Genomic DNA, 14,178 nt, shown 5'->3' with positions numbered 1-14,178 from the left:
CCACTAAGCTGGTACCCACTTGTCTCAGTGGTACCTACTTTTTTTGTTGCTGTGACAAAATATCATGACCAAAAAGCAAGCTGGGGAGGAAAGGGATTATTCTGATTACAGTTCCCCAACACTGTTCATCATTGAAGGAAGTCAGGAACTTCAAATAGGGCAAGATTCTGGAGGCTAGAACTGATGCAGAGGCCACGGAGAGGTGCTCCTTACTGGCTTGCTTCCCCTGGCTTGCTCAGCTTGCTTTCTTATAGAACCCAGGACTACCAGCCCAGGGATGACACCACCCACAATGACCCTTCCCAGCCTTGCTTACTAATTGGGAAAATTTGTTTATTTTTGGTTTTCCAAGACAGGGTTTCTCTGTGTTACCCTGGCTGTTCTAGAACTGTAGACCAGATTTGCCCCAGACTCAAGGATCCACCTCCCTCTGCCTCTCAAGTGCTAGGGGTAGTGGTGTGCAGCACCACATCCAGCATGTTAGTTCTGTGGGTAACAGAAATATGTGGAATCCTTGGTGGGCAAGTTGTGATAAACTCAGATGCTAATATTGGGCAGTTTCATAGAAAGTCATTGAAGAACTAGGCACGGTAGTGTATGTATGTGTGTATATATATATATATATATATATATAACTGCAATTCAACAACAGAAATAGCCTGGCTTCAGAAAGGGGACTTTGAATGAGAATAGCAAGGTTTTCAAGGAGTAGTAGTGGACATCCCAGTATGTGGGAGGAGGCAGATGCAGGTGGGTTTTTGTGAATGTGAGGCCAATTTGGTCTACCTACATAATGAGTTCCAGGACAGTGAGCTGTACATAGTGAGACCCTGTCTTGAAAAACAAAAGCAAAACAGAACAATAAGATTTTAGGTAGATTCTGATTTGAGATGTTTTCTTTTTAATCTCCCTGCTTTTCTTTTTTTTTTTCCCTAATAAATGGTATTCTTATTTTCCTTTTAATTTAAGGTTCCTCAGAAGATTTTGAGTAAATGGGAAGCCAGCGTTGGTCTTGCCGAGCAATATGACGTTCCCAAAGGCTCTAAGAACCAAAAGTGTGTCACTAGCTCAGTCAAGTTGGACAGTGAGGAAGATATGCCATTTGAGGACTGTACAACCGACCCTGATTCAGAACACCTGTTGCTTAATGGCTGCTTGAAGTCTCTGGCTTTTGATTCTGAGCATTCTGCAGATGAAAAGGAAAAGCCCTGTGCCAAGTCTCGAGTTAGAAAAAGCTCTGATAATATAAAAAGGACTAGTGTGAAAAAGGGTCTCGTGCCATTTGAATCACATAAAGAAGAATGGAGGGGCAAAATTCCAGAGAACCTTGGCCTAGACTTTATCTCTGGGGGTGTATCTGATAAACAGGCTTCTAATGAACTTTCCAGGATAGCAAACAGCCTCACAGGGTCTAGCACTGCACCAGGAAGTTTCCTCTTTTCTTCCAGTGGACAGAACACGGCTAAGACAGACTTTGAGACTCCAGATTGTGATTCTTTATCAGGTTTGTCTGAGAGTGCTTTAATCTCTAAACATTCTGGAGAGAAAAAGAAACTCCAACCAGGCCAGGTCTGCAGCTCAAAAGTACAGCTCTGCTATGTTGGAGCTGGTGATGAGGAAAAGCGAAGCAATTCTGTCAGTGTGACTACCACTTCTGATGATGGCTGCAGTGACCTGGATCCTGTAGAACACGACTCAGGATTCCAGAACAGTGTCCTTGAAATTACAGATACTTTTGATAAAACAGAGAATGCTTTATCGGTGCACAAAAATGAAACACAGTATTCTAGATATCCTGTCACAAACAGGATAAAAGAGAAACAGAAATCCCTCGTTACTAATTCACATACAGACCATTTAATGGGTTCTACCAAGACAATGGAGCCTGAAACTGCTGAGTTGTCTCAGGTCAATCTTTCTGATCGTAAAATCAGTAGTCCTATTCCCAAACCCCAACCAGAATGTAGGACTGATGGTCTCACTACAAAATTCAGTGCACCACCAGGCATTCGTGATGAAAATTCACTGACAAAGGGTGGGCTTGCAAATCAGACTCTGTTACCTCTGAAATGCAGACAACCCAAGTTTCGTAGTATAAAATGCAAGCATAAAGAAAGCCCAGCTGTTGCAGAAACCTCAGCTACAAGTGAGGACCTCAGTTTGAAATGTTGTTCTTCTGATACCAATGGCTCTCCTTTGGCCAGCATATCCAAAAGTGGGAAAGGAGAGGGGCTAAAACTACTGAACAATATGCATGAGAAAACCAGAGATTCAAGTGACATAGAAACAGCAGTGGTGAAGCACGTTCTGTCGGAACTGAAGGAGCTCTCGTACAGATCATTAAGTGAAGATGTCAGTGATTCTGGAACGTCAAAGGCATCAAAGCCATTACTGTTTTCTTCTGCTTCTAGTCAGAATCATATACCAATTGAACCAGATTACAAGTTTAGCACATTGCTAATGATGCTGAAGGATATGCATGACAGTAAGACAAAGGAGCAACGGTTAATGACTGCTCAAAATCTGGCTTCCTACCGGACTCCAGATCGTGGGGACTGTTCTTCTGGTAGCCCTGTAGGGACATCAAAAGTTTTGGTGTTAGGAAACTCCACACACAATTCTGAAAAGCCTGGAGATAGCACTCAGGACTCGGTTCACCAGAGTCCTGGTGGGGGTGACTCTGCCTTGTCTGGAGAATTGTCTTCTTCCCTATCAAGCTTAGCTTCTGACAAAAGAGAGCTCCCTGCTTGTGGTAAAATTCGCTCTAACTGTATCCCAAGGCGCAACTGTGGCCGAGCAAAGCCATCATCCAAATTGAGAGAAACCATTTCAGCCCAGATGGTAAAACCTTCAGTAAACCCAAAAGCCTTAAAGACTGAGCGGAAGAGAAAGTTGAGCCGACTTCCAGCTGTGACACTTGCTGCTAACAGACTGGGAAACAAAGAAAGTGGAGGATCAGTGAATGGCCCATCCAGGGGTGGGGCTGAAGATCCTGGTAAAGAAGAGCCTCTGCAACAAATGGACCTTTTAAGAAATGAAGACACACATTTTTCAGATGTACATTTTGATAGCAAGGCTAAACAATCTGACCCTGATAAAATTCTTGAAAAAGAACCATCTTTTGAGAACAGAAAAGGCCCAGAGTTGGGCTCTGAAATGAACACTGAGAATGATGAACTCCATGATGTTAATCAGGTGGTGCCTAAAAAGCGGTGGCAGCGATTAAACCAAAGGCGCCCTAAGCCCGGCAAGCGTGCTAACAGATTTCGGGAGAAAGAAAACTCTGCAGGTGCTTTTGGAGTCTCACTTCCTGCTGACGCTGTGCAGAAGGCCCGGGACGATTACTTAGAACAAAGAGCTCCTCCTACAAGTAAACTTGAGGACTCAGCAGCAGATCCCAATCATGGCAGCCACTCTGAATCGGTTGGGCCTCGGCTGAATGTTTGTGAGAAGTCCAGTGTTGGCATGGGTGATGTAGAAAAGGAGACAGGAATTCCCAGTTTGATGCCGCAGACCAAGCTCCCTGAGCCAGGTGAGAACTCTGTCGGGTAAAAAGTAAAGAGAATTTGTTAATGTTTTCTTTTCTGACAAAGTTGCTCATTTGAAGACCCTGGTCTGTTTGTTGTAATGGAATATGTGCTACAAACTTGGAGTCAGAGTTAACACTTGACTAAAAAGACTAATATTTAAATGTGGGATATCTGTATTTTAAAACTTTATAGTTTTATTTTAGCTATTTGGGGTTGAATTTAAGACCTCAGTGGATGTCTGGCAGCACACTGCTACTGAGTTACCTGTTACTTTCTTATTAGCTTTTTTTTTTTTCTTTTTGTAAATCCCGATAATTTTTTCTCCTTTCCAGTTTCTTATCTTATAAAGTTAACTGACATTTTGGGATTGAGGAGGTTGTAGGCCTAAAAACTTAAGTATAGTCATTAGTGTACTGGTAGTAAAAAGACTGGAAACTAGGTTTCCTCTGACCACAACTTAAAAGGATGCACATTTTTATATAGGTAAGAGAGATGTGCTAAGTAATGCTATGCCACGGTTACCTTCTCACTGTGCTTTGAGAGTGTGTCTCTGTTGTCTTGGCTTAGCTGTCTTGGATTTTTTTTTTTTTTTTTTTGATGGGGAGAAGGTCAGAGTCTCTTGTGATGCTGTTTTACTGTCTTTGCTCTTGATCCTTTTTTGTTAGGGGTTACAGCTAAGAAGCTGCTGTCCACCCCAATGTGCTTAACTGTTTCAGGTCTCTGCTTGTTTTGTTGTTAATTTTTTTGTATGGTGAAAGGCAAAGGCCCTGAATTCTTTTGATGTGGATATACAGCTCTCCCAAAATAGTTTGTTGAAGAAACTATACTTTTTCCATTGCTATCATCCTGCTTCAGCTTCCTGAGTGCTGGGATTCTAGATGCAAGATGTAACATAACCCAGCTTCCGAAGTCTGAGAAAGTTGAGCAGCGTGGTCAGTGCATCAGCAAACTGTAGGCTTAATGGGCTTGTGCTTTCCCATTTGATCTTTAGTGTTTTCAGTTACGTGTGTTTCAGAGTATGCATGAACTAGAGTTAGAGGTCAGTGTGAGCCACCTGATGTGGATGCTGGGAGTCAAACTTGGGTCCTCTGGAAGAGCTTTCTTAACTGCTGAGTCATCTTCCCTTTGTTTTTTGGTTTCTCTGTAGCCTTGACTGTTGGAGGAGAACTAGCTCTGCAGACCTGGCTGTCTCAGCCTCTAAGTACTGGCACAAGCTCAACTTTGTTTGGATTTTTTAAAAAAATGATTCATATCATTCATTCAGTCTTGGATTGACTATTGCAAGGAATTTATTCAGTTCTTCTGGATTGTCCAGTTATGTATAATATCAGTTTTGGTGATATCAGTTGTAGTGTCTCTTTATGATTTACGCCCCTTTTTTCTTTTTTTGTTTTTTGAGACAGGGTTTCCCTGTATAGCCCTGGCTGTCCTGGAACTCACTTTGTAGACCAGGCTGGCCTCAAACTCAGAAATCCACTGCCTCTGTCTCCTAAATGCTGGGATTAGAGGCGTGCACCACCATGCCCAGCCTCCTTTTTTTTTTTTTTTTTTTTAAATGTTGCTAAGAGTTTGTTCTATACGGCCTTGGGATGGCTCAGCAGTAAGAGTGCACACTGTTTTTGCAGAGTACCAGAGTTAGGATCCTAGCACACATATGTGGAGTGGAATATAACTGTCTGGAACTTCAGTTCCAGGGATATAAAGCTCTCTTCTAGCTTCTGCAGACACTTGCACTCGTGTGTGTGTGTGTGTGTGTGTGTGTTGTCATGTGTCCTCCCTCCCCACACCTGTAATTCAATTAAAAAAATTGAATATATATAGCAAAACAACAGTTAATGAAAAAAGAAGCCATGAATTTAAAAGAGAACAAGGAGGGGTATGTAGGAGGGTTTGGGGTGGGGAACATGATGCAATTATTTTATACTCTCCAAAAATAAATAATTTTTAAAAGTTGAATACATTTTTCAAAAAAATTTTACTTGGCACTTAAAAGTATTTTTCCTTTTTGATATTAGGGATCTAACCTAAGGTCTTGTTACTTACTGGCAAGTCATTAGCTGGCATGCATTCCTAGATTCTGATTTTTGCTGTTGTTTTTCTATTTTCTATCTTGTTTTATTTATTTCTGCTGTACTTCTTTCCTTCTGCTAACTTTGGATTAAATATAGTTTTCATATCTTAGGCTTGGAACTTGCTGTGTTGGCTTTCTACCTGTAGATAGATATTCCTTCCTGCCTCTTACTTTCTGAGCACTGGAATTATTGAAGATGTATATAAGTCACTAAACTTGACCCTCCCCTTTTAAAATTCAAAATACCAAAACTCTGTAATACACACACACACACACACACACACACACACACACACACAAATGTACTGAATGTCTGTTACCTGCTGAGCTATCTCTCTCATCTCCAGAGTCTGGCTTTGAAACAAACAAAAATCATAGGTTGTTACTAATATAAATACCCTTTTTAGTGCTACTTTTGCTGAATATTGTAAACTTCAGTCTATTGATTTTTTTTTTTTTTTTTTTTTTTTTGAGACAGGGTTTCTCTGTGTAGCCCTGGCTGTCCTGGAACTCACTTTGTAGACTAGGCTGGCCTTGAACTCAGAAATCCGCCTGCCTCTGCCTCCCGAGTGCTGGAATTAAAGGCATGCGCCACCACTGCCCAATAGTCTATTGATTCTTATTTGCCTCAACATATTTTTAATTTCTCTTAGTAATTTTTTTTGACCTAATGGTTTTCCAGAATTTAGTTTTTATTACCATACACATATAAATCTTTCTTGTTTTGTACTATCAAGGATTTCTGCTTTCTTCCCATAGTAGCTAGTAACAATAGTGTTTTTAGTCTTCATAAATTTCTTATGACATTGTGTGAGCATGATATATTTTGGAGGCTATTCTCTGTATACTTGGGAAGACTGCATATTCTGCTGTTTAGTGGAATTGAGTGTGTGTTATGTCTAGTAACCTGCAGTGTTCAAGTCTAGTTAGCATCTTGTGCTTTTTGGGTGGTTGCCCTATTTTTTTGCAGTTTATTTGTGTGTGTCAGCCCCAGCACACATGTGGAAATCTAAGGACTGTTTGTGAGTTGATTGTTGCCCTCTATCATGTCGGTTTGGTGGCAAGTGCCTTTATTACCCACTGAGCTGTCTCTCTGGCTTTCCCCACCCCCTTTTCAAGACGTGTTCTCAATCTGTAGTCCAGCATGGCCTGGGGCTCACTGCTTCTAGAGTAAGCTGGTCTTCACCTGTTTTAGACACAGTGCTAAGATTATAGGTGTTAGTCAGCATGCCTGGCTTGTTTTTGATACAGGGTCAGATGTTCTAGTCAGGTTGGCCTGGAACTATATATGGAACTCATATATGGAACCTAAATTTGTGTGGTGTTACTGTCTGAACTTCCCAAGGGCTGGGGATTATAGTCATTTCTCTGAATAGCAGTCTGGGTGTCTTTTCATGGACCCAGATAACTATTTATATACTTTCATTGGAAAACATCTGTCTAGTTTTTGATTATATTATTGTTTATGTTTTCTTTTTTGGTTCTGTGGATAAAGCAAGGGCCTATTGCATGCTAAGCTCTCTTGAGCCTTTCCCGGTTATTGAGCTCTTTGTCTTTAAATCCTAAGCATCCTTCATTCCAGGGATTAGTAGATGTAATACAAGTATTTATTTTTATTTTATGTATGTACACTGTAGCTGTCTTCAGACACACCAGAAGAGGGCATAAGATCCCATTACACATGGTTGTGAGCTGCCATGTGCTTGCTGGGATTTGAACTCAGGACCTCTGGAAGAGCAGTCAGTGCTCTTAACTGCTGAGTCATCTCTCCAGCCCGATCATAACCTTTTAAAGTGCAAAAATATTTAAATTTTGATAAAGTCTTTGTGCATTTGTGTTATATTTTGAAGACATTGTATAATCTTTTGTTATGAAGATTTATTTACTCCTGCATTTTTTTTCTAGAGCCTTTATTCCACTTTTTAAGAGTACTGGTATGAGTTTAGGCTACTCAACTTCATTCCTTTGCATGTTGGTATACATTGACTGAGTTTCAGTATTGAAAAAGATTATTACTAGAAGTGTGTGATGGTTCACACTTACATATTCCAGTACTTACAAAGGGAAGTTAGGATGATGGCTGAGTGTTTGAAGCCAGAGCTATAGAGTGACCTTGTTTACTTTAAAAAAGAAATATTCTTTTTTATTCCGTGGGCTTGTTGACACATGCTGAAAACAACCTAACAGCAAATACGTGAGAGCGGACAGCAGGCCCTTCTTCAGGTGTACCTCACTGTAGTGTTTGCGATAAGATGTCTCAGTGAACTTGGAGCTGACCAACAGGCCTCAGAAGTTATTTCTTCCTCTGCCTTCAGGTGCTAGGATTACAGGCATGTACTGCTAGTCATGGCTCTTTACCTAACTGGGACTCTGACCTCTGATCTCCATGCTTTAGCAGCAGATGCTTCACTGCCTCAACAGTCTCTTCAGCACCTAGTGTTCTTGTCCTGGTTACAGAAAGGGGCGCCTGTTTTTTTTTTTTTTTTTAAAGTACAACTTCCATTTTATTTTTCCAGGGTAGTTTTCCTTCTGCCCTTACAAAACCACCTCTTTACATGGGCTTTGGTGGAGGAAGCGGTGCAGTGCCAGCAGGTCTGAATCGTGGTAGGGGTGTCCCGCACTTCGGGCTTCATGGCGACCTTGCTATGGATGGCACAGCTCACGCAGTAATGCAGCTTGACGTAGGGCTTGGGAAGCCCATAGGCATCGAAGACACTTGCTTCAGATATGTCCCTGACAGCAGTGGCTTCTACAGTGTTCCAAATGACAAACTTCTTAATGGCCTTATCCTTGGGCATGCACCGGGCACAGTTCATGCAGCGAATTGGCTGCATGTGGCCGCGGCCCTTTTTGGCACGACCATTGTTTCTTCTTTTTTTGGTCACCTTGGAGCCAAGAGAAGGGGCAGTCTGATTGAAGCAGTTCTGTACGTTCCTGTCTACCCAGCTTTCCACTTCAAATACTCATCTCTGAAGGAGGCGCTCTTGATAGATAGTGCACAGTTCTTTAACAGTGTTTCTGCAGTATTTATTTATTTATTTATTTATTATTTTTAATATTTTTTATTACATATTTTCCTCAATTACATTTCCAATGCTATCCCAAAAGTCCCCCATAGCGCCCCCCACTTCCCTACCCACCCATTCCCATTCTTTTGGCCCTGGCATTCCCCTGTATTGGGGCATATAAAGTTTGCAAGTCCAATGGGCCTCTCTTTCCAGTGATGGCCGACTAGGCCATCTTTCGATACATATGCAGCTAGAGACAAGAGCTCCGGGGTACTGGTTAGTTCATAATGTTGTTCCAACTATAGGGTTGCGGATCCCTTTAGCTCCTTGGGTACTTTCTCTAGCTTCTCCATTGGGAGCCCTGTGATACATCCAATAGCTGACTGTGAGCATCCACTCCTGTGTTTGCTAGGCCCCTGCATAGTCTCATCTGCAGTATTTATATAATAGCTTTATCTTTAAAATTAGAGAGTGTGAATGTTTAAAGTTTGTACTTTTCCAAGATGATTTTGACTTTGTCTTCTGTATTTCATATTAATTTAAATTTGTTAATTTCTTTAGTGTCCCCAGACTGTAGGCTAGTTCAGCATCCACATGCCATGACTTAGATAAGTTGTATTTATGTTTGTTTAATCTTGTTTTGTGATTTTCAGTTTAAACTCTTACACTTGGGCTGGAGAGATGGCTCAGCGGTTAAGAGCACTGACTGCTTTTCCAGAGGTCCTGAGTTCAGTTCCCAGCAACCACATGGTGGCTCACAACCATCTGAAATGGGATCCAATGCCCTCTTCTGGTGTGTCTGAAGACAGTGACAGTATAGTACATACATAAAATAAATAAATCTTTTAAAAGTTTTTTTTTTTTAAGTATTATTATACTTTTGCTAAATGTATCCCCAACTTTTAATATTTATTTTATTGGCCTATATATATATATATATATATGTTTGTGTGCATGTACATGTGTAGAAGTCATAGGAAAATATGTCCCTTTCTTCTACTCTGTGGGCTCCCGAGTTTAATTCAGGTCATTAGGCTTAAGCAGGTACATGTGTCTTTGCACTGTATACTGTGCCTGCGGAGGCTGGATTAAAGGCATGGGATCTTCTGCAGCTAGAGTTACAGATGTTAGTGCTGGGAGTCTGCCTCAAGACTTTGAACCCTTACTCAGCTGCTCAGCCAACTTCATAGCCTGTCATTGCTGTTAAAGCTTGCTCAGCTTGTTCAGCAGCCCAAAATGATTTTCTGTGTGCGTGGAATCTGAGCAGGGAGTTTTACTTCATCCTTCTCTACAGTTTATTTACTTCACTCCTTGCCTCATTATTTTTGCTAGACTCTCTAGTGATGTTGCACAGCAGAGGTTACAGTTAAAGGTTACAGTTTAGTTTTTGCACAGCTAAAGAGCATCAGATGTTCTAGGCATTGTTCCCAGTCTTAGAAAACCATCTAGCAGTTTCCATTTGATCACTACCAGTTCTAGTGAGTGATATTTGATGTTGAGGAACTTCCCTTTTATTCCTGTGTGTTAGTAAATTTCTCATTGTTTTGACTTAGGATTTCAGAGTTTTCAGGCTGTTATGGTGAAGACAGCTCTTGTGGTTACAGAGCACAACCTCTCAGATCATAGAAACAGGAAATAGAGAGCCATGTCTTAGCTGACTTTCTCCTCCTCCTTTTATCCCCCCTCTGAGTCCCCAGCCTGTTAGGTCATGCCATCTATATGCAGGGCTGGTCTCCTTTTTCCTTTAGTTATTCCTCTCTGAACCACTTGCCCTCCCACCCCCACCCCCCACCCTCACACACTCAGACATATACACACAGATAAAGCCAGCTCTGCTTACCTAATAATCTCCAAGGTACTTTTAATCTAGTCAAATTAACGGTTGAGATTAACCATAATATTGAATTTAGTTAATTCATCAGCTATAATTTTGAACTTGTTTGCCTCTTTTCCTCCCTCCTGTATCTATCAATATGTATTAAATTTACTGTGTGGTCTTTGGGTATCACTTGGCTGTGGTATGCAGTGTGTTTTTGTTTTTTTTGTTTTTTTTTGTTTTTTTTTTTTAATTACTGCTAGGTTTTGTTTGCTTGTGGATGTTTTCATCTATATAATAAATTGCATTGGCTTGTTTTCTTTTTGTAATAGTCTTTGCCTAGTTTTAGTATTAATAAGATATTAAAAGCCTCATGGAATAAGTTTGACATAGGGGACTTGTTTTGTGGCAGTGGACATTACATTTAGGGCCTCTTGTATGCGAGATGAGCTCTTTATTATTTGTATATATCTGGAGCTGTGCTTTGTTTCTTTGGTTTTTTGTTTTTGTTTTTTTTACTTTTTATTTTGAGACAGCGTCTCACTAAGTTGTTTAGGTTGACATTGAGCCCAGTGTACAGTCACTAAGGCAGGCCTTGAACTTTTGATCTTTTGTCTCTGGAGTAGCTAGGAGTAAGTCTGTGCCATTGGGCCTGGTTTTGTTTTGCTTTGTTTTCTTGGTGCTGTTTGGGACTGAGACAAAGCTTGCATTCTGCTACTGAGCTGTACTCCCAGTGTTTTTGTAGGCTTGGTTAGGAGATGTAGAATAGTGTTGCTATGTAGCTCAAGTCAGCTTCCAGCTCAGAACCTTCCCAAGTGGTGGAAATAGAGGCATATTCCTGATTTCCCCACCCCACACCCTTTCTTTTAACTTTTTTTTTTTTAAAGGCAAGTTTAAGTAGATTTCTGGTTTTTGATCAAGTCCATTGCTGTTCTTCCCAGCCTTTACAGCAGCTGCTTGCTGGCTTTGTTTTATATATCGGACATCAGAAAAAGGTGTTGGTGGGAGGAGTTACAGAGAAACAAAGCAAAAACAAGGACATCTTGATGGCCTACGTTTCTTTGGCTTGTCTTTAGAAACCTTCATTTGAAGCTTCTAATAATGTTATTTAGCCTTCTGTACTATCCACCCGTGGATATTACCCTACTTAATTTTTCCTTAATGTTCTTTCCTTTTTTCATTGCTTGTTTGCAAATAAAATCACAGGGGCACTAGAAATAGTCTTTTTAGTCAGGCAGCATTCAGGAGGCAGAGGCAGGCAGATCTCGTGAGTTTGAGGCCAGCCTGGCTTATGGAGTTCCAAGACAGCCAAGGCTACACAGGGAAAGTTTTTCTTGAAAAACTAAAAAGGGGGAGAAAAAAAAATCCTTTTCTTCATTGTTTAAAATGACTAATAAACATGAGTATATTGTAAGAGTTTCTAATTTATTAGTATTTCAGTGTTATATTTCATTTTTGCATATAATTTTTTGCTTTTACTCCTTTTAATGAATTTAAAGTGTTTTTGTTGAGACATAGTATCTTGCAGCCGAAACTGCCCTCAAACTCTTTTATAGCCAAGAATGACCTTGAATTCTTAATTTTTCTGAGTCCAGAATTACAGGAATCGCTACTGTACCATTGTATGTGGTGCTGGATGGTGAACCATGACTTCATCAGTGCTCAGCAAGCACTGTCAATTGAGATAAATTCTCAATCTTCAATTTTTTGGAAGAGGAAATATGGTAATATATTGGCACAATTCAACATTTAAAAGATACAAAAAGTTAATAGTTTTTGGATCCCTCAGCAGTTCAGTCTGTTTTCCAGATATATCCTGTGGTTTCTTGCTGTCATATTAATGATAACTATTAAATTATACATTATTTTTCTTACTGGTTGCTGTAATTTGTTAAATCTTCCCTTTATTAAATGTTTAGTGTTTTTGAAAATTTAGCATCTCCTATGGTCAGTAACCTTAAAATACTTCTTTGTCTCTTTAGAATTGGGAACATACATTGTTCATAGCCCCTTCCTGGATCATTGGGTATCTGCTTGACAATACATCTCAGCTCTAACTTGTACTTCATAATCGTTACATTAAGCATTTCTGTAAGCAGGACAGAAAAAGGAAAGCTTGCATTCCATCAGTATTTTTCTTTCTTTTTTTTTTTTTAAAGATTTATTTATTTTATGCATATGAGTACACTGTATCTGTCTTCAGACACAGCAGAAGAGGGTATCCGATCCCATTACAGATGGTTCTAAGCCACCATGTGGTTGCTGGGAATTGAACTCAGTACCTCTGGAAGAGCCATCAGTGCCCCCATCAGTATTTTTCTAAAATTCATTCTAACCATCACTTTTAATTCTATCCCCATTTAGAACCTAGTTAAAAATGTTTGGAATTTTATAAACGAGCTATATGTATATAGAATTCAAGCTACTCAGTTCCTGCTTGCTCTGGCCCAAAGATTTCTTTATTATTATACATTTAAGTACACTGTAGCTGTCTTTAGACATGCCAGAAGAGAGCTTCAGATCTCATTACAGGTGGTTGTGAGCCACCATGTGGTTGCTTGGATTTGAACTCAGGACCTTTGGAAGGGGCAGTCAGTGCTCTTATTCACTGAACCATCTCAGCAGTCCCCCCACCCCTTTTTTTTTTAAAGTTTTATTTGTTTATTATTTATATGAGTACACTGTAGCTGTCTTCAGACACACCAGAAGAGGGCATCAGATCCCATTACAGGTGGTTGTGAGCCACCATGTGGTTGCTGGGAATTGAACTCAGGACCTCTGGAAGAGCAGTCAGTGCTCTTAACCTCTGAGCCATCTCTCCAGTCCATCTCACCAGCTCCTACAAAATCTCTTAATGTGAATAAAATTGTTTCATTAGCTTAATGTTTACCTTTGTTGTTGGAATTTACAGTATATTTTTATTAATTTGTAGAAGTATGTCAAGTTTATGATAGCAGTTTGGCACAGTTGCTCAGCACTTGGGAGGGAGGGAGTCTGAGGGAGGAGGATGGTGCCACAAGTTCAGCGCTAGCTTGACAAAAAACAAAAACTAAACAAGATTTATGGTGGTAGGACAGGGACGGGATAGGGTCGAGCAGGTTCCTTTTACATGCCTCTCTTCATTTGCTTGTCATTCATTCTTACTGTTGCCCTCCAGAATTAAAAGGTTGTAATTTTCTTTTTCTTGATTATTCTTTTTCTTAGTTTGCTAAACTATTTCCTTTTGTTTTAATGTTGCCCACTTGTATCAAGGACAGCCAGGGCTACCCAGACAAACCCTGTCTTGAAAAAACAAAACCCAAACCAACCAACAGAACAACACAAAACAAAATAAAAGAGGGAAGGGATTAGGGAAACTCTTTCCACTTTTCAGCTGTCTGAAATATTGTGACCATCTATCTCAGGGCAGGTTATATTAGGGAAAGTGTGGGTGGAGAGTTAGGGTGTCGGCGAGATCGGAGAAAGACAGAGAATATGTCTTGACTTTTAAGCCATTCAGTTGTTACTAGGTATTTTCACTTTACAGTTTGTCACACAGTATGCTGTTTTGTTTTGTTTTTTTCTTTCTAAAAAGTAAATGTCTTAGGTATTAAGAGCCATATACCCTCTTTTTTTGTACCAAAAATCCAAAGACCATAGGAAGTGAATAGTGTGACTATAAAAAATTACCAAAAAGGAATGTCAATTAATAGTTTTTCAGACCCTAATTTTGTTTTGTTTGTTTTCTTTTTTAAGAAAGGGTTTCTCTGTATG

The 14,178-nt window shown here is 40.1% G+C and overlaps 1 protein-coding gene and 1 pseudogene across 9 annotated transcripts in view; one reads left to right on the top strand and one right to left on the bottom strand.

The window, feature by feature from the left end:
* The window catches only part of Nsd1 (nuclear receptor binding SET domain protein 1), a 110,277-nt gene that overhangs the window by 35,909 nt on the left and 60,190 nt on the right, over positions 1-14,178 (top strand). For all 9 annotated transcript variants that reach the window (XM_085831053.1, XM_021180996.3, XM_029468506.2 and 6 more), the window contains one exon: positions 970-3,532. In XM_085831053.1, coding sequence (XP_085687179.1) covers positions 970-3,532 — 2,563 coding nt within the window. The remainder of the gene's footprint in view (positions 1-969; positions 3,533-14,178) is intronic.
* On the bottom strand, positions 8,153-12,722 carry LOC110308415 (small ribosomal subunit protein eS26 pseudogene; annotated as a pseudogene).

Source organism: Mus caroli, unplaced genomic scaffold (assembly GCF_978045245.1).
Source record: "Mus caroli unplaced genomic scaffold, Mus_caroli_1 scaffold_15, whole genome shotgun sequence".
NCBI classification, from domain to species: Eukaryota; Metazoa; Chordata; class Mammalia; order Rodentia; family Muridae; genus Mus; species Mus caroli.
Note: the sequence above shows the minus strand (reverse complement) of the source record. Positions and strands in the feature narration are given on the sequence as shown.